At 38.4% G+C, this 25,055-nt stretch overlaps 1 protein-coding gene across 17 annotated transcripts in view; it reads right to left on the bottom strand.

Annotated features, from left to right (window-relative positions):
- Positions 1-25,055, bottom strand: part of PHF21A (PHD finger protein 21A) — a 182,296-nt gene that overhangs the window by 47,956 nt on the left and 109,285 nt on the right. For all 17 annotated transcript variants that reach the window (XM_087423069.1, XM_087423064.1, XM_087423054.1 and 14 more), the window contains one exon: positions 1,376-1,576. In XM_087423069.1, coding sequence (XP_087279195.1) covers positions 1,376-1,576 — 201 coding nt within the window. The remainder of the gene's footprint in view (positions 1-1,375; positions 1,577-25,055) is intronic.

Raw genomic sequence — 25,055 nt, 5'->3', positions numbered from 1 at the left:
TTCTTTGGTGTTGTATGACAGTATAGAAAAGTAGTGAATGGATAGATTTTTCAGCCAGAACATCTGGGTTCAAATCTTGGCTCCACCACATACTACCTACATGATTTTAGGTAATTACTTAATCTCTCTGGGCCCTAGTTTTCTTTCCTAAAAAATAGAGATAATAATAGTAATAATACCTTCCTTATTACAGTTTGGGGTGAGGATTGTGTACGTTACATAAGTAAAGCACGTAGGAGAGTGCCAGTGTACAGTATTTAATAACCCCTATTAAATGTTAACTATCTTTAATAATCTTTACTATTTTTATAAGTAATGCATTCTTCACTTGCAGAATGTCGTATATGAACCAGCCCAATGGCCATAAACAGTGACAAGGTAAACTACCATCTTTTTCTCTACGTGTAAAGATATAGTGAAAACTTGGTGTCGGTGGGTGAGAGGCGTCCATGCTTAGGTTTCAGAAGGTCCCGACGTCCTAAAAATCATGTGCAAAAATGAGTGTATCAGGTGTGAATGTGTATTTCTTCTGGGAGGGGATCCATGGCTTTTAACAAAGTCTTAAAGGGGTCTGTGACCCCCAAGGATCAAGAACCACCGTGCAATTGTCCCATTGTAAAAGGTATGCCCACATTACATCTAAGTGTATGCAGGTCAAGCTTGAACAATTTCCTTAACTGACTGTCATTCCCAAATATGTCCTTCTTGTATATCTTGATTGCCTAGTTATCCTCACATATATATACTAGTTTAAATGCCCTTTTTAGTAAAAACATTTGCACAGCTCCAACAAGTTAGAATGTTATTAAGCTTCCACTCAGACGTAGCTTCCATTTCAGATTTCCTTCAGTGTATTAGAACAGATTCATCTTCTCATGAATATGGACCTAGAAATGGATATTTTGTTTCTATGAATAATGGAAATATATCATCCTTCTGAATGCCTCTTTCTACCTGGTTCCAAGGGCACTGATCCTGAAATATCTCCACACCTAATTGCTAAGAATTCCAGAAAAACAATTCCAGAAGAGGTCGAGTCACACAGACTTTTAGAACAAGTGCAAATAAATACTTCCAGAAATTCAAAATAAGACTTAAATTCTGTTCTAATACGAGAAGCAATTTTTCTTTGCCACTGACTACCTTTCCCCTCTTCTTTGGACACCATTAACGTTTGTTCCTTGGTAATGTTAGTTCCTCTGCCAACGAATTTCAAGTGATTCTCGTCCCAGTTACAGTATACAAAACTAATCAAAATAGCTTTCATGTAGTGCTAGCTGAGTTTAGTCGAGTCTGAACCAGGACCCAGTTCTACTTGAGCAACAACAACTCAATCCACAACACGGAGCCTGCAGGGCTCCGCCCACACTTCTACCTGGGAAGCGGTCAGGCTGGGAGAGGGCGCCGCCGACTGGGCGTGGTGGTGGTACTGCTGCTGCTGCTGGAGCTGCTGGAGTGGCTGCTGCTGTGCTGTCTGTAGTTTGTTTTCAGACTGTGGCAACGGCTGTATTTGGAACTTGTCTGGTTGTTCCTGCTTTACTATCAGGTTCTTCCGTAGCTGTTCAACTACTCTTTTCTACCAAATGAAGACAAAAAGAAAGAAGATCTGTCAGAATATTGTTCTGTCAGCTGTATAAAATATGCAGCAATTATATGTCTCTGACATCTTTTTTGTTACTAGCTTAACCTAAAACCTCTCTACGTCTAAAATTTACAGATTCGACATATGAGGAGAAACCAATGGCATAAGAGACGTTTTATATACAAAGGGAAACTGAGCCACACAGATGAGAAGAAAAGCTAATGAGGATCACAAAGCAGAGCTCAGATTTCTTGACTATTTTTAGAGCAGCATGCTAGGCTGGAAGGTCAGCACAGCATGGCAGTGAAGACACGACTCTGGAGACGAACCGCCTCAATTCAAACTTCAGGTCCACTTACTTAGCCTACCCGTGCCTCAATTTCCTGTTCTGCAAAATGACGTGATTAACAATATCCTTAGGGTTCCTGCGAGTACCAAACAAGCTGCTACAGGTAAAGTACTCAGAACTGTGCTTGGCGTATTGCTAGTCATTTTTCTTTTTGCATCTGATGACAGAGATACCAGCCATACTAATTTTTGTTAATCAAACAAACATCATGTATCTATCTCAGTTTCAAACATTAAACAGACTTTTAAACAAAGAAAGCTTGATCTCAGAAATATGCAATATAAACAAGAGACACTCAATTACTGAAATGTGTTACTCATGAGCAGGACTTCTTTGCTGGGATAGGATCTGTGGAAACGCATACATCCGTTTAAGCAGAGTAGGGATTTAGTTACACGGGATGAAAATTTAAAATTAAGGTTTCTTGAATTTTGTACACCTTATTCAAATCCGAGAAGAATGTGTATTTGGATACCTTCATTACTGTAACAATACATTTCAATAGAATGTTAGCCCCATGAAGGCAAAGACTTATTTTGTTCACAACTATCCTCTGAGCCTAGTAAATGTCCTTGTTCTCTTCACATGATGTGTGAAGTGATGGACCAGAGAGCAGCAAATGCTTGGAGAATAAACATATAACAACCATTTGGGGTCAGACGTGGGTTCTGACTCTCCTGCCCCCGGCGGCTGGAAGAAAGTGTAAGCAGCACTCCTCTCAGACATTTTCACTAGCTAAGATTTATTATTTCTGATTAAAAAAAGAGTGCTATTTTCTAAGATAGATTAGGAATAGAGAAAAAGAAGTGAATGAAGATCTTTAAATAAAGGGTTAAGTGAAACCATAAGGGCCAAGTTGATTTTCCAATTCCAGCTTTTGATTCTAACCAACTTCATTGTACATATTCTCTAAAGGATCTAGACCTGTAGGTTACTTGCTTAACATATTTGAACATAAAGATATTTACAAAATGGATTTTTAAAAACTTTTGAGTCAATACAAAATACATTCTTGAGAGAAGTTTTCATATTTTTCGTGTTGATTCTTTTTAGGCAATGAAAATATCATATAAAGGCCAATTTTTTGGAGAAAAAAGTCTGCTATACTCTAAACTCTCCTAGCACTACCTCTTTGAGTAGTTAAATATTAAAAAAAAAAAAAAGGATGCAGAGTCCAAAGTCTTTGCAGAAACCATCTGCAGAATAATAAAAATGCAAATTAATAAAAATATCAAATGCTTATAAAAATTAACCTTCAAGTCTTCAAAATACTATTTCTCAACTATAAAAGGCAGAGTAATTGAACTGACAGTTTAGGAGAAGGGGAAGGTAGGTGGCAGAACTCATAATCGTGACTATCATATGTAGATGTTATTGCTTGGTGACTGCCAGAACATTCAGACATTGAACAAATATTATTTAGAGTTGCTTTCAGTCCCCTCCCCCAACATCACCAGCATTAATCAAACCTATCTAGCTGAAGTGTAGCATCAGTAGCCAGAGAAAGGGACTCCAAGAACCTTTACAAAAAAACCCAGCTCAAATCAGGGGGAGGAGAGAAGCCAGGAGGAAATAATACAACACAAATGTGACACCTGCCAAAAAATAAACTTTGAACGAAAACAGCACAGAAAACTCAATAATTACTATACCAGACACAAAAGGACAGGGTGTTTTCTCCTCTACAGCCTCCTTAGGAAATACAGCGTGCTCCCCTACTTACTGCCTAATTGGGGGAAACTAGAAACAAGAGACAAAGCCCGGAACCCACTCCCAGTGTCATGTACAACAGAAGGGAACAGTAGGGGAAAGAACGAGAAAGGGATGCAGGCTAGAGTACTCTGCAGCCATATGGCTAGAGCAAGGTGATGACCAATCAGAACCAGAATCGGGAAAGTGGGAGTCGCTGAGTCACAACGCATTCACAACCGTTCCTCCCCAGGGCCTGAAACAAAGCCCAAGGAACTGGGCGGGGGGGCATGTCGGGGGGGGGGGGGGCAATCAAAATACTTTCAAACTTATATCAGTCCTTGGGAGGATTAAAAAAAAAAGGAGAAAGAAGAGAGAGAGCTGTGCAGATTAGACACGGGTCATATCATACGAGCTGGGTAAAGTTTTCTTTGAAAGAAGGCTCTGGTGTATTTCAGAGTGCGGCTCAGAAATGCACTGCCCTGTGCTCCTTGCTGTGTTCACCATCAGATTAGAAGGACACTAAGAGTGTAGTTGTGCATGTCTGGGAATGTTTTTTAAAAATCAAGGTTTAAGGGAAGCAGTGATGCCTTCTGTCACTTAAGTATCTATCACTGCACTTTGAAAACCAACCATCTACGGTTAGGTGCGCTCTGCAGTAGAGGTGCCCCTTAGGTGTATAGAGGCCCCGCACACTCTTGTAAGGACTGGCTAATAAAGGAGAGTTGTCCTGCGCATTAGTTGGCTTTTCTAAGTCCCGAAATCTAGTCTTGTTCTAGTTCAGTCTTGCAGCTCTGGCAAACACAACAGTCACATTAACTGCAGCAGGACCCCGATCCGGGTCAGTACCAGTCCTGGGTGGCAGTGAGAGAATACAGCTATAATGTTTCATAAATCTTAGCTGTGTGGTATTAAGCAAAGTTCTTAAGTATCCTCTTGTCTCCACAGGAAGTGAGCCTCTACTTTTACTATTATGTGTTTTAAACAAAGAAATCACGAGTTCTGCTGGTCATTAATGAAGATTATACTGGCATAAACAATTTGATATTTCCAGTGTTAGTCACATATAAAGGAGATCTTTAAACGTAGCTAATTATCTTGGAACGTTATCCTGCAGCTTTGAGAAAAGGCTAAGTTTCACAAACTGGCCATTCGTCATTCACTAATAAGTTAATGAGAGTTAAAAGGGGGGAAAAAAACAAAGGAAACGAAAAACGAAAAGCTGGAAAGAATGAAGGTAGAAGCGAGGGAGAAAAAGTTAATAACTTATCATCTTCTCTCCTTAATATACTTCCTATAAACAAGAGACCAAGGAGCCAGGCGTCCAGAATGGCTAGGCCCGCCCCCTTCAATCCATCTGTCAAGAACGGCTCCATGAACGCAGCATGTAATTCCCAGCCTCAGGTTCCCCTGACATTCGCATCACCAGGTTTCATCAGGACTTGTTCACGCAGAAGAGTTCACAGAGCCTCTGACGCTTCAAGTCACCGTTTCTGAGACAGGTAGTCACTGTTACTCAATATTGTGACATTCAGCAATACCATATCAATGTGTTCACATGACAGCGAGACAGACCCCAAAGAAAAATGCAGGAGTCTGTAGGTCCGATTCAACAGAAAATCAGGTTTGTTTTTCTGCTAAGTCAATCATTTCAAGTTCCACGCCTTGGTCAATACAGGAGGGAGATGGAGAGACGGCAGGACAGCCCCCGCCCCTCCCATCAAGCCACCAGTTTATTCCCATCAAATCCGCACGCAAAGTTTAGAAAGCTTCTCTCAGAAGGAACTCCAGGCACAGGCCCTGCCCTCCACAAGTGGATGCTGGTGCCTTCAAGCCTCTGCTTTGCCACAGTCAGTCACTCAACTTGTTTGTGTTCATTATCTGTTTTATATCAATTACGAGAGGGCCACATCCACTCAGATATTTTCTTACATAGTATGGCCTTAAAAAATTATCCTTTCTTCCTCCACAAATCAACCACACAATCTGAAAATATAAACTTCACCCTTCATACCAGAGGCTGATAGAGACTTGCAACTTTTCACAAATCCAGAAAGTCAAGAATAAATCTTACCCATCTTCATACTTAAAATGCAGTGAAAAATCTTTCCAGGTCTTTAGACTCATCAATTGTTCAAATGTAACACCAGGGATACTAAATTTTTTGTGTGCAGAAAAATTAACGTGGAGAAATTTACATTTGTTGATGAAGGCAGAATATACCCAAAGAGGAGGAAAAAAAAACCCTTCTACTGTCCGGCTCAAATTCAACCCCTGCATTTATAAGCAACACTAATATTCATCAACACTGAAGACACAGAAAGGAGATATGATGACAAGTCTTCAGAATCTGCCACACAATTATCCTCTAAAGCATAGGGTATGTGTTACTGGCATAACATTAATGACCAAATTACAATCCAGAGTAAAAGGCATGTGTTGTTTAAAGGAAACAGAAAATTAAGTGACGATTCCACCATTTTATGAACAAAAACACAGGGAAAAGAAGCAATAAACTCAAAATAATCTCCTTCTTAATGCAATAAGTGAAATTCAGTGGGTGAATATGCAATGAAGTTATTACAGGGAATGTTCCAGGGGAGACACACAGGACAGAATTCTGACAGAGGAGGAAGCGCAGGAGGAATACTGGTGGCAACAGCTATAAAAATATACTTAGCTAAAAATAATTACGTTGATTTGTTTTGTAAGGCACTAGAAGGTTTTCCCCAAACTCTCCCATATTCAGTTGCAGGGCTGGAATTAGACAAATAGCTTCTAACCTTTTTAAACCTTTTTAAAAGGGATATACCCTTTAAAAATACCACCTGTTTGATAGAAGCAGTATCTACAGCCTCATCTTATACAGTGAACCGTATATATTGTCTACTAAAGAGGATTCGTTTGGTCTCAGAGTTGGGAACATAGATTATTATTTTATAGCTCTGCAAGGTGTCATGGAATCTGTCCAGCACAATATAAATGAATTAAGGAACAGCAGCAGTTGGAATTATTAGAGTTTTTTTTTTATAAAGTTCAAAATTCTCTACATGGACGCTTAACAGATGGTGGAGAATGCATATGTCATGGTACTGATTAGACTTTGACTTACTTTTTTAATTAAAAAAATATTCTTTGGGGTTTACTCTTCCTTCAAACACACACACACACACACACACACACACACACACACTGATATTTACATCAACTGGTTTTACATGCCATCTCCACAGCAGATTAGGCCTTTTATTCATATCAGTGGGATTTATATTCCATCTCCACAGGGGATTAGACCCTTTATTTGAGAGCCTGATTGAAATGCAGTTTACGTATTTCTTATTTAGTTCATTCACGCTGTTAATAGGTAAACTCAACCACACCTTCCCCCAGCTCCTTATGCATGACTATAAAAGACTGCTAAGACTACTATATAGTCAAACCTTGCCTAAACCTAGGGACCCTTCTAAGAACCTGGGGACTGCCTTTAATTTGCATCCAACAAGAAAGAGTGTAGCTGTTGCACTCAAGAGAGATGTGGTCCCTGCAGAACTACAGTTCTCCGATATATAACACACCCAGATGCTAGAGCAAAGTAGTGTAACTACAGAGATGGACTAAAAGAGAGCACTGCGTGCTGGGAATGGTGGTTGTAACATATTTCTCTATAATAAAAGACAAAGGAAGCCCAAATCAGAACCCAGCTGGCTTACGTTTAAGTTCTCTACGTTTCTTTGAAGCACTAAGCTACGCTGCCCTGCTTGCTTCATAAAAATGTCGAGGATGAAATGAATTAATGGCGGGGAGTGCTTAGCAAACTATTAAGGGCACAGTGAAAATAGGGACGACAACCAGTGGATAATACAATTTGTCTAGTATGAATTTTTAACTCAGTGAAACAGCTAACTAAATGTGACTTTCATTTCCAATGTCAATTATATTTCAATCACTTGATTTTTAACATCTGATCAAACATTTTTATGTTAATTTAAACTATGTTGTTTTTTTTTAAAACGAGAATCACCAAAAGAAGCAGGATTAAGAAAGAGAATGCTACCTGTTGTCTTTTTATCTCAGAAATCAAACACACTAGAGAATATTTCCCTGTGTAGAAATCTAGGTACAGCCCAGATTTCTTATACCTCTATAGTGGTTCAGGGCCATATTCTCAATGCCTAAAATAGATGTCCAATTTAAATGTAACCTGACCCAGCAAAGACCCTAGTCTTTGTAGGGTCTATGTAGTAAAGAGGACAGCAGAAAAAAACATAAGAACCATTTATAACCTGCACAACTTAGCTGCTTGCTAATATAAAAAAGTGCCTGAATCATTGTGTTTGTACCACAATGAGATATGATACAGAGGCTATTAATTTGTAAATTAAGCTCCAGCTCAGCAAAATGCACACCCCTCTGTAACTATCTGTTACAGACCTGCACACACCACCAGCTTGTCATTCATCATTCCACGGTTCTACCCCACAACTTAAAAGGCAGCAGTGCCCTGTTAATGTCAGAGTTATCCCATACACTACAGAAACTCTCTCACTGCTCTGCCCTGAAGCTGCTGTGGTTTTCCTCACAAAAGAATTATGATTGGAGATGGCTGCACAGGAGCTGTCCCTGACAAGTTGGATATGAAAATACAATTTAAGCACAGTAATGATCTTAAAATGGGGAACAAAACCAAAAACCTCTAACATTTTATGGAACACTGCTCAAATAAAACAGGTTGTTTTGCCTACTCCAAGCCCTGGGTACAATCTGAGATATTGTAGGAAGCCCTCTTTTCACAGAAACACAAGACAGAATCAGATGCTGGAAGAGGTAAATATAATAGATTATTTAACCAAATGCTATGCAGAATAAACGTAGTAAGACACGGATCAATCATTTTCAAAGGCAAAGATATCTTTTAACAATTCTCAATTCTGCAGTTTTTTCTTAAAAGAGAGAAAAAGACAGACAATAGTATTAGAACTGATATACTCAGTCAGGCAGGATACATCAGGTAGATAATATTCTATGATGAAATGTAATATTTTCCTTCATTTAAACAAAAGTAAGTCTTATAAGTCACTAAACACTGACATTTTGAATTGGGAAGTATCTTAACAAAAGTACATCTTCAACAACACTCTTGATCATCGACTGTAACAGCATAAACACATAGATTAAAAAAGATTCCAAAGCTACTGAGTTTCTCTTAATTTCACAAAATATTTACTATTTCAGTAGTTTAATTTACCACCAATATTTGTTATAATCTCTTAAAGAGAAAAATGAACAGTGTTACAAACTTACTTTCTGACAAGACCCCACATAAAACAACACAGAGGAAGCAATTCCATCACCTACGTAGGCTGCCAAGATGAGGGATGGTTAACTGCGAGGGATTGGATCTTCCAAGACACGTGAAAAAGGATGATTTGCGCTACTCTGTATGTAGTCTGAGTTTTCTGCATCAGAGACAGAAGAAATCTGAACTCATCTTTCGGAATTTCAAAGCAGGCTTGCTTTTTTGTTTCAAATTGTCAATACCAGAAATTTTATTAAAGAGAGACAGAGATCCAGCAATATAGAAGAAGAGCATGAATAATCTCTTAATGAATAAAAAGCATTTGGTTACAAATTTAACTATTTTATTAAATCCTAAGTGTGAAGAAAAACATTGTTCACAGGCTATGAAAATCACTAAATCCAATCTACAAATCTCTATACGAATATTTAAAGTCTTACACACACACACACATACTCCAAGTTTTAGAAAAGATGGAATGCCCGCAGTAGAAGTGATTTGTCATTTTTATCTTCTTTTAGCATACTTCTTAGTACTGAAGGTAGAGCTCACTCTTTTACTATACTGTTCTCCAGCTTTCACATCCAACAAAATGACTGAGGTGCAGGCTCAGAGAGGGAGGACACTGTACTGAACATAAGGTTAGTTTCCTGATTTTTTAAAAAACAGTCTATTTTTTAGAGTAGTTTTAAGTTCACAGCAAAATTGAGTGGAAAGGACAGAGAATTCCCATACACTCCTTGCACCCCACCCACAGCCTTCCTCACTATCAACATCCCCACCACAATGGTACATTTGTTAAAACTGATAAACCTACATTGACACATCATTATCACCCCAAATCCATAGTTTACACTAGGATTCACTCTTAATGTTGTACATTCTATGGGTTTTGACAAATGTCTAATGACATGTATCCACCATTGTAGTATCATATGGAATAGTTTCACTGCCCTAAAAATCCTCTGTGCTCTGTCTATCTCCCTCCCCCCAACCCATGGCAACCACGGACCATTTTATTATCTCCATAATTTTGCCTTTTCCAGAATGTCATATAGTTGGAATCATACAGTAGGTAGCCTTTTCAGACTGGCTTCTTTCACTTAGTAACATGCATTTAAGGTTCCTCCATGTCTTTTCATGGCTTGATAGCTCATTCTTTTTAGCACTGAATTATACTCCATTGTCTGAATATACCAAAGTAGTCTCTCGATTTTCAGACACAGTCTAATGTGGCAGCTGCTGAGTTCTATAATGGTTACAATAAAAACAACAGCAATAATATCAGATAGATATTACCTGCCAGATGGGGCACTGAGGCTCTGAGCATCTAAGCGACTTGACACTAGGTCTTAAGTCTGACTCAGGTAGAGTCAGACTTTGTAGTTCTAGCTCCTGATATCTAATACCATATCCCCTCCCACCCTCCATACCCCAGTATTTTACTTGCTGGTAAGGACCTGGAACCTTCACATCTATATACTACATAATATAACAAACCTAGTAAAAAAAACCTTAATTATATATATATATATCCCCCTCCATTCTGCTTTTAGGAAAAATAAGTAGAAAGGCAGTATTGTGCAGCAGAAACAATACCAAGGGTCAAGAAATCTGGGGTCTAATCCCATATCTGTCACTAAGCTAGGTTTGTGACTTTGGATAAATTATTTACCCGATCTTGGTCTCAGCTTCACCACTCAGTCTTCAACATTCTCTCCTGCTTAAAATTCTGTGAATCTCTGAACGGCAAGAATACAATCTCTTGATCTACACTTTCTACTTCTATAAGCACTGCACCCAGAAAACAAATGATAATGATGATCTTGACACACTACAAAGAAGCTAAATCATTAAAGAATAGTTTCATTCAGGGATTGAAAATTCCCAGGAACTGGAGTCAGGCAGGTAATGTAGGTGAATGACGCAAGCCAGCCATGAGATAATGGAGTGATGGAGACTGAGGTCAAACGGAGAGGGAGCACCCTGTCTATAGGCACCGGTGTAAGAAGTGCTTTTAACCCTGTGAGTCAAACAAAATAGCTTTGCTGGTTAGATTAAGCCCACGGGCTACCAGTTTTCAACCCCTACACAGTAATTATATTCACTGAACTGCAGTTACCAGGAGAGGAATCAGCCATTACTTAGAACATTTTTCAACAACAGGAGGTGAGTCTCAAAGGATTTCAGATAACCAGAAAATTCAAATGGCTTTCTGGTTAATTGAAATCTTACCATCGTGAAGGGGCTGGGTGTGACTTTAGCGGGAAGGAGCACAGACATAAAAAGCAAGTAATCAATGGGTACTGAGAAGAAAATGGTGAGATAAAATATTTGAATATAGAAGACAGACAATTATACACAAAATATAAAAGAATGAAAAATTTAGTAATAATATGTTCCATAATTGTGCCAATTTTTATCAAAATAGCTTAAAGTACCTGACAGATCATTTAACCCCCTCCCCATCATGTAACACTGACGTAAGAATGAACTGGAGTCAGTTTCTCTACCACTGAACCACAGCCGTCTCTAGCGCTGAAGAAAGCAGCTGTTTAAACAGCTGCATCATAGAGGTCAGAAAGATGAAAACTACCTTGTTGAAGCTGTCCAGGGAATTACAGTGAGCAAAAACTAATCATCAGATTTGGAATCCAACCAGAACACTAGAAACATCTCCTACACTTTACTGGTTCTCGTTTCTGAGTACTCAGATTTCTCAAAAATCACTTAATTTACATGATTAAGAAAAAAAGAAGTCATGTTATAAACATATAGATTATTTAATAATTTTTCAAGAGTCCTACTTTCTGAGTGAACCCCACGTGAAAATATGATGGTACCATTTTCCACAAATATTTCCTTAACAGTGGGATTTTTCAGCTTAAGTAAGTGTACGTTTATACGGAACTTTCCACTTGTAAATTTCCACACTGTCTCATCAAATAAGATTCTCACAACTGTGCAGGGTGGATTAAGGCAATTGTCATGGATTCAGACAGGGAAACTGAGGCAGGTGGTGCCTGATGATCAATCAAAAGTCACCCAGTTACCTAATCGTCAAACGGGCGAATATGGAATCCCATCCTCTGGAAATCTAGTTTGAATGAGCTCTGTTCACTGAACCAAGAGCTGGAGCTTGTTTGTCGGAGCCAGCACTTGTGGGGCTGACAGGAGGCTGGGGGATCTCCAAGCGGACCGACTGAATGTGGAGGATACTGGGGTGGGGAGAGATGTCCTTTGCTGGACACCAGTCTCTAGACACAGCAAACTGCCAGGAAACAAAGACAGAGCCAAGGAAGAAGAGTAACTTGTGCAACAAACTGAAGGGGCCAACCAGGAGAGGAGCCAGAGGGTGCAGTCAAGCTGGGACACGGGACACCCGGAGATGAGGCATGGACAGCTCAAGAGATGAGAGAGGAGCAAATCACACCAATCGGGCCCATTCTGAGGCAAATCTCCTATAAACTGCTCTGAGCACTAGGAAGGGCTGGGAGTGTTCTTAAAGGGACTGGGCAGTGCTGGATAACTTGCTCCAAACTGCCAGAGCGACTGTACTTCTGTCATCAAAGATATTTTCTCTGGCAGCTGAGCAGGGATCCACGCTGGAGCAAATCCAACAAGAATGCTATGCTTCCTCATCTGTGGAGTATGATGGACAATTTTAAGATTCTGCTGCTAACCTTCCACTTCCAGCCAAAAACTTCAATTCTGGAACAATGACTTCAATTTAATAAATGGAATGGATGCTGGCAACATTTAGACTGGTAAAATGTTGGGTTCCAGTGGGTTTTTAAAGGAGTAAATCACAGCAAACTTTACATACCAGCCACATATAAAGCTGGATTCAAAATCTTTATTTTCTAACAGATTTACCTTACCGCCATAAAAACTATACAGCTATTTTGCTTTTAAAATAGAGCACAGATGATCAAAACCCATAGGCAAAGGGGTTGGGGAAAGAACATGATAAACCACACAGAGAGGTTTTAAAGTCAGCCTCCCCACTTTCAGAGCTGCTTCTAGGAATCCTGGCTGCCCCTCCCCCACCCATCACATAAGACCAGGGCTCAGTCAATAAGACTGCTGTGCAAGTGACACAGCCATCACTTCTGCTTAGTCTCCCCAGGCCTAATGTATGTGATGCTGAATTTACTTATCTCAGTGGGCAGCACAGTCTTGCAGAGAGTGGTTATGTTTTAGACTAGGTAAGAACAAGATGTCAGGGGGTCTGCTGTTGCATCATTCTGCAACACCTTATTTCAACTCTGTGCTGAGCTGGCAAAGGCACTCAATCTACCCAGCTCCGCAACCCAGCTCTGCTTACCCTTCAAATGTTCCAGTAGCAGGACGACTCTGCAACATTCACTGGCAATGTGACACACTAGTGACACAGATTTGTCTAGTCATCACACCCTTTAAATGTCTCCTTGGTCCTTCTCTGTCCTTGTTCCTCCCACTGCAGTTTTCCTTACTAAATATTTCCTGTGATATTTTCCACCAAAGGACATAAGGATCTAACTCCATCTCGAGCCCACAGAAATGTATGTAATCTCTAAGCTACACAGGGATCCTGGGAAAAAGTCCTGCCCGACGGTACTTGAGCTTCCTAAAGCCTACTCTGCTTAGATGCTAAGAACGATGAGAGACGCTTCTTTCCACCCACTTTAAAAGAACCCAGTTGATTTAAAGATGGCTGTGAGGGCAAGTATGATGGACTTGCGTGGAGAAAGCAAGGATATTTGTTGTCCAAGGGATACAGAGGAATGGACCTATTCGTGTGCAGGCTGTCAGCCTTGCCACTAATCAGAGGGGAGAAAGCATCTTTAGGAAAAGACAAATGGAACAAATTGAGTGGAAAAGAAGAAGTGACACAAAGGTACAATGTTTAACAAGCAGCTTTTCTTGGTGGCTGAAGGTGCTCCTTTCCTGAGACTCCCTGTAACAGGAAGGGATCATTCCTACCCAGGGGTGCATACCTATACTTCACAGGGTGTTTGTTTGGGTGACAGTTACACTGTCATAATTTTAGATGGTTAAACCTCTGCTCCGGGGTTTACAAAAGATCAGAGCACTTGTCACTCTTGGTACAGGTCGAGTGAGACAGAGTGGTTGAGCAGTTCATTTTTCTTTATAATTACACTGCATTAACCTTCCCCGCGAGCGCTCCCCTGTGCTTTCATACCAGCAGCACCGACTGGCTGCATCTGACAAGGCTCGCCAGAGGCTGCAAGACCAGCACAGGCAACAAAAGGAGCACTTGAATACTGCAGACTCAAGCAGAAGCGAACGCAGCCCCGCAGCTCCTTCATTCACTGGCACACATATGCAGCTCAATTATACACGTGGAGACAAAAACAAACCCCAAACACAAAGCTGGAAACCAGCAAACAGACGATGGGAGCTTATTTAAACCAAAAGTGATTTGAAAATCTCCTGAGAATCTTTACAATATTAAAACTCCAAATTTATTATTATTTTTCTAACTGTTGATAATGTGGTATCTTATAAGAAATGTACTCAATATACTACAGCTTACAGGGTGACACAATCACAGGGTGATCTATATTACAATTAGATCACATTGGTGTCTACAAGCTGCATGTTGTGAAGGTAATTTACTTGCTAAAGTATTTCTCCCTTCGTATCTCTCAATAACTCTTCTAAAAAAATTGGTTGAGAACTAGCACTAAGTCTATCTCTATCCTTCTTGACAGTGGCCACATAAATGATTTCCCTTTTTGAGAGAGACAGAGACCTATTCCATTAATAATGCATTCTCCGGGAGTTTTTAATGCAATGCCCGGAACACTACTTTCCATGTGCACAAAGGTAGATGAGTGCTTTTTCTACCCTGAGCAAAGGCTAGGTGTCACATGCCTGAGCAGATAAAACGAAAGCCAATTTGGGAAGTAGGTGCTGCCACAGTTAATCTTGAATAGGGTCCCAATTATTTGGGAAACAAAAGGTAGCTGCATTTATACCTTTGCCTTAACCAATGGCATTCACATCCCTCACAACATTTCAGAATAAGGTTTCCACCATGGTGGTTTGTGCTTCTGGGTACATCCCTAACCCCGGTGACCTAAGGAAGGTCGAGAGGTATCCTGACAATCCTGACAATGCTACTAACTCACTGTCTTTGGCAAATGATGCACTACGGTAACTGTAATTCGGTAACCAGAGAATTAAAGTATAGGAACTCAAGTGGTACAGCATTTCCTTCATGAAATGTTATATTTAAAACACTTTTCTAGAGATATAAACTACAGCAAAATCTTGTTTTTGAAAATTAATGAGATGCTTAGTACTTCTGAAAGTGTTTGGCAGAGAAATGATTGTTTACATTTACATTTTGAAGATGGATGATTAGATCTGGGAAGTCAAGTACACTCTTCTTCTTTTCTAGGCTTTATGTGTGAAATGGAAGGATTTTTCCCTTAATATTTTTCTTTTGCTTAATACCATTACAAACCTACGTTACTGTATGTTTTTATGACACCACCATGGTATCCTTTTAAAAAATGCTTTTCTTAAGCCAAATATCAGATTCACGCTTGCAACTAAATAGTTCATAATTCTTTAAAACCCAGTATCAAAGACATAATTTTAATATTTTCTTGCTGCACCTTACGCGCTGAAGCATTCAGCATAATGATGTTGAATGACCATATGCCAAAAGATAAAGCCAGTCTGCGCCTATAGGAAGCAGCTCCTGAAAATGTTGGTTTGTCAATGTCCAGATCCACTGACGGTCAGATTTTTCTTCTGTCTAATAATGTACATTTTTCATTTCCCAATGAATAGAATTTCTCTCACTAAGTCCTTGTTTTTCAGTTTTAAGAGTGGCAGACAAATTAAAATTCCACTCTCTGTAACCATGTTAAGAATCAGGCAAAAGGCATTCTACCTGCTCGGGACCTGCCGCCTGACTCACTGCTGGACCATCTGTTTATGTGTGCTGCTTGTCTCACGGTGCAAATCAACCTGCTGCTGGGCAGGCCTGCCTCGCGCTGCAAACTCATTCCGCAATTTCAGCCTCCCTCACCAGCAATAGGTCCTCTTATCGGAATCTAAAACTACCACTTCAATCAACGAGAGTCAGACCTTATTCTACTGCTCTTGTACAAAAAAATGATACACCACAGGCCCATGTGCAAACAGGTCATCTCTGAACACTAGGCTCGGGAGGAAGGTGGCAGCACAGTTTTGCTCCTATCAAAACATTTTAGTACCATCAGCAGCAATCAGCCTGCTACCCAGGAATATGCATGTACTACTGTGGAGAGAGGCTAAAAAGATAACTGAATCCCAGAGGACAATAGCATGAACTGCAAACACAAACCATTCTGGTCGTCTTTGTTCAAGATCGGCAACCTACTCATAGATAGGTTTCCATCTGTGTGATTAGCACACCAATTTAAAGCAGCATTAGAAAAGGTAGTCAGAATTTCCTTTGAATCATCCACAACTATCAATTTGCTTGCTGTTTTACATGCACTTTGCTAATCACTCTCTCATCTTAGATTTGAAAGGATGTTAGAGTCATAACTAGGGTGGCAGACAGTATAAAGTTTGAAGATAATATTTACTGAATATATCTACAGATTATATAGTATTGTATTGGATGTTGTGATATAATATTAAAAAGTTAAATTCTTTAAGAACTTATATAGCTATTTCAGGAGACAGAAGATGTATATGCAAAAGAACTATAACGTTTCTTATAGAGTATTAACAAGCAAAATTAATGGAAACTTTTTAGAAAGTATGTAAACAGAACAGAGAGCAGTAAATGGAGAAAGTGGAGCCACAAACAGACGACAAGATCAAATCTGGGAAAGCATACATTTTGAGCAATGCTAAATCCCAGGAAATTATTTTTTGAGACAAAAACAAATTAAATATAGGCTATCAATGATAAAAAATGATTACTTTGGAGCAATGGAGAAGGCAAGTTTAGATGCTAGTGGTTGATTACAGGTCCCCTAATAGATAAAGAAGTATGTACCCAATGAGAGGCAGGTACATACTTCCATTGGGCTCTATTCTTTATATTCAAGAAGACTGTTCTTTGAGAATAGAATGAAGAATTAATCTATCTTGTCTCTAACAAACGCACTTGAAAATGCATGTAGAATGGAAATTTTAAAATGTTATCTATAGAGGACCAAAAAAATGTATAATTTACAAGGAGGTGAATCATTACCAGATTGGTGGTTAGAGGAGGAAGAACTATGTTGACAATGTGCAGAAATATACCTAAAACACAGATGTGAAAGAACCAAATCTTATGTTGCTTATCAGCGACAAATAACTGGTGACGACAAAGCACAGGGATGAGAGGGATAGATACCTACATGAGCATTTCTGTATCTTATGGGTGATAAATTCATCACATTTCACTTTGTTCAAGGCCCTACTGTCTCCAGTGTACACAAACATCTTAACTTTTCTCCTGAGGATGAGTCACAGCAGTGGCGAATAGAAATGCCTGTCCTATTCCTCTGTGCCAGGCGAAGTCACAACCTTCTGGAAGGCTGGCAGCAATAGGATATTTATTAAACAACCAGCAACATCTCTAGTCTTTTTTTAACAGACACTGATAAATGGAAATAATGATCTAGGGAAGGTTCTAATTTTTAAATTGACTGTAAAGTTGAGGCTAGTATGTTAACCCTCCGAACTGCTTGATACTTGTAAAAAAAACAAAACAAACAGCACCAATCAAATTATAAGCGAAGGCAGCAAACTTTAAAGGAAGCAACATGTTTAGCATGAAGAAACTGCTATATCATTTCCCACACTATGCTATGAAAACAAATTATTCACTTCTACACTATATGCCAGAGAATGTGGAGTTATGTGGAAAATATATTCTCTTACCTTTAGATAGAACAGCAGCTAAACCCTAGCTCTTACACTCCACTGGGAGTTGCAGGCTCTCTTTCATCAAGACATGATAATACTCATAACACTTCTGAATTCACAGCTGAAAATGACCGTTAATTGAGATGTGGGACTACAGATGAGCAAGTAGACAATCACCAGACACTAGTTAACAGTCAAATATTAGATGTTAATTAAAGACTGTAACGTTTTCCTTTTGAAAAATAGTAGACTTAAAATCGACCAAAAACTCATCGAGTGCAATTGTCTAATGATTTTAACACAACCCTTTTGAAACATTCCTATTAGGATATAAACTTATATGCCAGTTTTTCAAGTTGTTTCACAGTCAGAGGTCACTATTTGTGTCATTTTCTAAATTCAAAACCTATGTTAAAATAAGAATTTGACACTTTAAACTTTGCATCATGCCCCAACAACAGTTCAACAAATCTTAACCACCAGACCCAGACATTTTGCTAACACAACTGAAATAACACACTGAATTTATTAACAAAGCTGCTCTGGAAGCAGAAACATCACAGAAGTCGCGTATTGTTCTGGTAGAGAAGCTGAAGGGAATGTGGAAGTTGAAAAACCATCAAGGTAAAGTCAAGGATTCGGAGACTAGCAGGGTGGTGGAAATGGAGCTTTGTCTACAATGTTTCAGAATAAGGTCCAACCACAGGCCATTAGAATGCCATATCAAGAAATTTCCCTTCTAATACACTACTGCCACATATTCAACCAATGGCCCTGAAGGTTCTGAGATGAAACCACACTCGCCTGACCCGAGAAATGAATAAGGAAAATAAGGAAAGCCGCGGTTGTGGTGACTGATCGGTGCCTCCGCCACGTGTCCCACTGCTTCAACAGACCCGCTAACAACACAGGGAAGAAAACAAAAACACTGCTAGCTAACACTGCATCTTTGTATAAGAAAAGAGCAGGAAGAGGATTAATTGTATTCTTTTTTCCCCCCTCCTGATGCTTACATTTTAAAAATTCTATTAGTATCTTGCCAGATTTTCAAGAGAAAAGATGCGTGCATCAGAGTTAACTGGTACGATAGGCCATAGGAGAATAAAACCAATAAGAAATCTTTCTGTTCTGCACTTCACAGGGCTGTCACTCGTACTAGAAAAACGTCACGTTGAAGCCCTGTTTGCATTCCATTTTTAACTAGAGGGAAGAGGATGGAGGTCTTTGGTTTCTATGACAACCCAGATGGGCCATAATACAAGATACTTACAAATGTTCAATTGCAGGGATGCCAAATCAAATTAAGGCAGAGTTAGCACTACTTCATAAAAACTAGACGGGGGAGAAAACAAAATACTTATGGCAAAATGATGCCATTTCTAGAAGTGGTTCTGAAAGATTTCGTGAGAAAATATAAGGAAAAGAGTGACTATTTTTAGTAAAAACAAAACAGTAAAACTAATATATAAAAATAAAGCTCCAATTTACATGAGTAAATGTTTTCATTAAATTTGACTACTGGAAAATTACTACCTCACTTAATGTTTAAAAAAATCCCTCTCAAATAACATGAATTTCATTAGTGATTTAAATCATTACAATCTGGCACACTGGCTGGGTTTTAATGGCGAGTTGAGCTCCTTTGAGCGACTTTTTCCTTCGCTCCATCCTCAAGATTTGTTTCTATATTTGGCTTTCATAACTAGAGTACTTAGTCCTCAAAATAATTGTGGAATGGCTCATGTTTCAGAAAGGAATTAATCTGTAACTTGCACTTACTACAACTTGTGAAATTTATTAACTTCCCAATAGAACGCAAGAGTAATCTACCAATATCTCTTTCCATTTATAAATTATGATTTATTTGAGAACAATGCCCAGCAAACACTTTTAGCTTTTAAAAGCCACATTTTGAAAAAAGGTATTCACATTTGGCCCTCTTCATTTGAGGGGAAAAATAAAATGCTTTATATTCAAACTTAATGATTTAGATTTAGATCATGGATCTTATCATTGGAGAGAGGGGTTGTTACACACCCCTTTAAATCACAATGAAGAACTATGGACCCTGCCCCTCAAAATGCCATAAGTGCACAAATACACACACTATTCTGCACACATTTATGGGAGTTTAGAGACCCGCCCCCCCCTCCACAGAGCTCCTAGTTCACATCCTTATTCAGGTCCCTTCTTTGCAAAAGCCCAAATTCCCTTATTGTAATAATGGAAGCCCCCAAAACACAACAAAAAAACTCTAGTATTCTCAACATTAAGTAGACTGACGGTACCTTTTTACTTAAAACATAGCTTAAATTAAATGAATTCAAAGTAAATTAGTTTAATAAATATGTATCTGCTGCAGAAATTTTAATAAAGCTTGAATACTATGAGTTCCAATTCTTTTGGATCCGCAAGATCACGTAAGTTTGTTTCTGTGACTTTTTCTTTTCCTCCAAATGGTATAAACCCATTTAAAATTATTTTGAGAGATTCTGCGATAGGAGAAGGAACCAGAAGAATTTCCTTGGTATAACCTTTTAAAAACTCAGATGTTTCCTGTTTTGAAAAGAAAATCTGTACATGAAGAGTTCCGTTTAAACAAAAATAGCCCTGGAAACATTGTACCTACACTGTACAAGGAAAGAGTTTGGGCTGAGGGCTAAAAAACTTTACAAACCAGGATGCTGGTCTTCCTTTCACCCCATCTATGTGACTCTGGTCATCACTGAGCCTCTCTTCAAGATCAGTTTCCTCTGTTACAAAATGAGGATAACACCTATCTATTCCTCACCGTCACGCAAAGAAAAAAGAGAAACCTTTTTATCAAGTTAGAGTTATAAAATATTCAGTATTCCTAGTACTAATAATGACACTAAATAATAAACTGATAGTCTAAAAAGGCTGATGAACTTGATTTTAAAACACCATAAAGCTGCCCTGCTGCCCATTACCATGATGACATTTTCACGAAGGGCAGAGTGAGAAAAGGCTGCAATTCTCTTAGGATGATGACTAGTACTTATAGAAGATTAAAAATAAGAATGATATACGATGTAGAACAGAAGCAAAGAGGGAAGTACAAGCATGGCTCAGCACACTATGGAGCATACGATATTTAACATGAGAGGCACAGGCGAGGTCTTGCATGCAGGCCCACACAAGTGCCTTGAAAAGCTTCATTAGACTCTGTGGACATTTGCCCTTCATCAACTGCTTCCTATGCCAGGATTTCCTTTTGGAGTGTTGCAACCTAATATTCTTCACCCAGGCAACTGCAAGCCTGTTTTGGAAAGGTTCCCTATTTCAGAAGCCTCAGTGCTATTCCCATTTGGAAATACATCTTTATGAAAATCTGTATCACCCCCAGAAGTAAAATGCTTAGATATATTAAGTTTCAGCTGTAAGTGATATTTTTAGAAAAGTGGTAATTTCAGAATCTCTGCTTCAAAATTATAGTGTTGGGCTTTTTTTTTTAATGGAGTCACAAAGTAGAAAATTAAAAAGATACACCAATGATTAAAGTCTTCTCTCTTTTTCTTAACCCATTTTACTTAAATTTTTAAAATTTATTTTCCTTAGATTTTTAAAATCACCGAATTATGCATACTGGTAAGAAACGTCATCAGATATTCATCTTCATAAAAACCAAATAACTCAATGCACAAGAACTCTTAACAACAGTTAATGTTCTCAGAAAATGACCTGACATCAGGGACGGGCTGCTGTACAGACACTGAATCAATCTGAGATGCCTGGGACACAGCCAAAATCTGTACTTTTGACCAAAGGAAAAGGATTTCACTTTTAATAGATAAGAAACTAATATAATGTTATATGTCAATTATACCTCAATAAAAAAACACACAAATATTGAATCACTATGTTGTATACCTGAAACTAATATGTCAATTATACCGCAAAAAAAAAGAGGAGGAAGAGACATCGGGGTGTGGGGGCAGAAAAGTCCTTTTTCTAAGATTATATTAAAAGCTACTTAAAACATGTAAGTGATGATATTTCATGAATTAAAAGCTATAACAGAACATCCTGTATCCTTTTCTTCAACATACCAGTTTTAAAGAACTGTGCTCATTTGACCTCTTACCCAATAGAAACTCATTTTCCTTCATATTGGTTTGCACAGCAGAGAAGTATTTATTTTGTTGTAGTACTTAAGTTTTACTGTGGATGAGTGTTATATCCTGCCAGGACTGGACAGCATTCCATTAAACTGTCTCCTCAAGACTAAGGGACTTATCACCCAAAGATCTGTTTGTAAAAGAGAGTTAATGCCTCCTGAAAAGACTCTCCCTCTCTCTCATTCACTCATACACCTACATACACTCAAAATTTATTCTTCTTTCTTATGTCCGCTCCTAAGAAGAAACACAGGGAAGTAGATAAACTCAACAATGCTTACTTCTCCCCTTTACAATAGTATTTCTGTCTTCAGAAACTTCTCTGAATATGGAAAATGAGATTATGCAGTTAAATTTTTAATACATGGCTGTATGACATCCATAAGTGCAAATATGCGCATAAGGTATGATTAGAAAGAAATGAATTTTTTTTAATTTATTTTATTTTTTTCGCCCAAAGCCCCAGTAGATAGTTGTATGTCATAGCTGCACATCCTTCTAGTTGCTGTATGTGGGACGCCGCCTCAGCACCGCCAGACAAGCGGTGCGTCGGTGCGCGCCCGGGATCCGAACCCGGGCCACCAGCGCGCGCGCACTTAACTGCTAAGCCACGGGGCCGGCCCTGAACTAATTTTTATGAGTCTCCAAAAAAAAAAAAAAAGTCAGTCACAATATAGTTACGCCTTGCATATACTAAATTACCTCAGGCAGTTGTTATTTTTTGGTTAAAGCTTTCTAAAATCATAACAAAAAACAAAATCCTCATTTGAGATATTAATTTGATTAACTGGCACCAAATATTCAGACCTGCGTGTTCTGACTTATAAAACAGGTTATTTTGACTCTACTGGCAAAAGCCCTTGATTGTTCTCAGCTTTTTATTACGACCAGTGAATTAAACTATTGGCAATCTTTTTCCTAACACATCTGAAATGGCTTACACTGGAATAGTTAAATAAATATTAAGGGAACCATCAGTACCAACCACTTACTCCCATGAGCAATGAATAAAAGAATAATATTTGTAGCACAATTAAGCCTCTACAGCTCAAGATGGATCATCCCATCAATTCTGAAACAATTTTACTCTAGTTGTATGAATCTGATCATAAAGAAAAAAATCACTTCTAATGAAATGTTGAACGACTTTTTTGCATGTGAAATGTATTCATCACCATTTCTTTAAAAAAATTTCACTTCAGAACTCTTAAGAACAGAAAGAAAATACAACATATAAGTAAAATAGCTTAATTATTTAGAGCCTACAAATGACTGGAAAAGCACAATTTTTAAACTTTGAAAACGGGTAATCCGTAATATAGAACAGTCTTTGTAGATAATAAATAATTCAAATTCAGACAAGAGAGAATTAAAGAACTGGGATGTTCATTTTATTTTACATTTATGACTAAAGAACTAGAATAACCTACAAATGGATCATTGTTGATCTAGTTCCTATAAATAAGAACTAAATGATTTTAAAATTAAATCTGGTGTAAGCTGTGTGCTTTAAGAAGTATCTGCTTTCTAATTTCAATTGTTTTCAATGTTTCCAGAAGCCCAAACAAGAATTATGATAATAGGGCAATAAACTACGAGGAAACAGTAAGTTCAGAATCTTTCAACTGGATATACAACTAGGGCAAGGGCTAAGTCAAAGCGAGAATTAACAAGCATCTAGCCAAACACTGTAGCTAATTACAGTTTTCTAGTTTGAATAAATCTGCCCTCAGCCTTCTGATCCTCCTGATATTTCTGAATTACCTCCACGAATCACTGTATATAAATAGCAAGGAATCTAAGAGTGCACCGCTACACTCACCCTCCAAAGATACTCCACATCCGTTCAACTACACAGGAGGCTGTCTGCCTAAGCTAGAGGATGCAGTTATCACTTAACGAATTGACGCCATCTAGTGGGATCAGTGAGACTTCAGCTGAATCCAGTTTACTCCAGGTTACTATATCTATTCAATTGGTCAAATATGTATCGTTTTAAAATATACCCTTGTACAGTCACTGGCACTTAACAGGGATGTGTTCGGAGAAATGCGTCGCTAGGCAACTGTGTTGTTATGCGAGCATCATAGAGAGTACTTACACGAACTTAGATGGTATAGCCTACTACACACCTAGGTATATGGTACTAATCTTATGGGACCACCGTCATATATGTGGTCCCTCATTGACTGAAATGTTGTTATGTGGCGCATGACTGCACTAATAAGTGAACTATCTTGAGTTTATAAGAATGTGATAAACTTGGCTACAATAAAAATGGCACAAAAATATTTTAAGATCATCAATCCTCACTTAGAAGGGAATAGAATAATATTTCTATTCTTTCCTTCAAAGGCACAAAATATAAATCAATACGTACTAACAATATGTATTTTCAAAGATCTAAGAAAAAAGCAAAGTCAAAACAACATTCAGTTAATAAAAGATTTAAAATAACAATAACTATTGTTTATTTATTTATTAAGTGCCTAGCATATTCACAAAGTGCCAGGCACTTCACAAAGCTTTAATCTTTAAAGCTACCTTGCAATGTAGTTCTCCGGATGATTCTCTGTTACAAAAACTCTTAAATCCAGAGTGACTAATCAAAAAAGTGATCTTTCTTCCCTCCGACTATCATGTGAATGTCCCATCTACCAACACTAGCTCACAGCACACCTACCACGTGCCCAGAAACATGCCAAGTGATGATGAGGTTCTAGGAGATGAAGAAGGGCTCTGACCTTTCCAGGAGCCCAAGCACAGCTCTGAAGCCAGGAATGAGTGGCACTTTACAAAAGATACTTACAACAAGCTTTTATCACAGTCTTACTGTTAATTTTCTTCACATTAAAAATAAACTGCTAGCACGAACATTAAATCCATCATGATTTTGATTTACTTAAGTAATATGAACCAAAAATTGATGAGAAAAAAGTGAGATGTGCACCCTTCACATAAGCTAACAATGGAAATATTCCTTCTTTAATTTCCATGAATATGATTTATTTTTATCATTTGCAAGTCTCAGGATAACAGGCTTCTCTACTTTGCTCCTCAGTGGAATGTCAGACTCTCCCATAAGATCTATCACAATAATCAGTGTTATTATGTTATTTACGTCCCTAA

Source organism: Ceratotherium simum, chromosome 34 (assembly GCF_057802395.1).
Source record: "Ceratotherium simum simum isolate JZ-2026a chromosome 34, ASM5780239v1, whole genome shotgun sequence".
Classification (NCBI taxonomy): Eukaryota; Metazoa; Chordata; class Mammalia; order Perissodactyla; family Rhinocerotidae; genus Ceratotherium; species Ceratotherium simum.
This window is presented reverse-complemented; position numbering and strand designations above follow the sequence as displayed.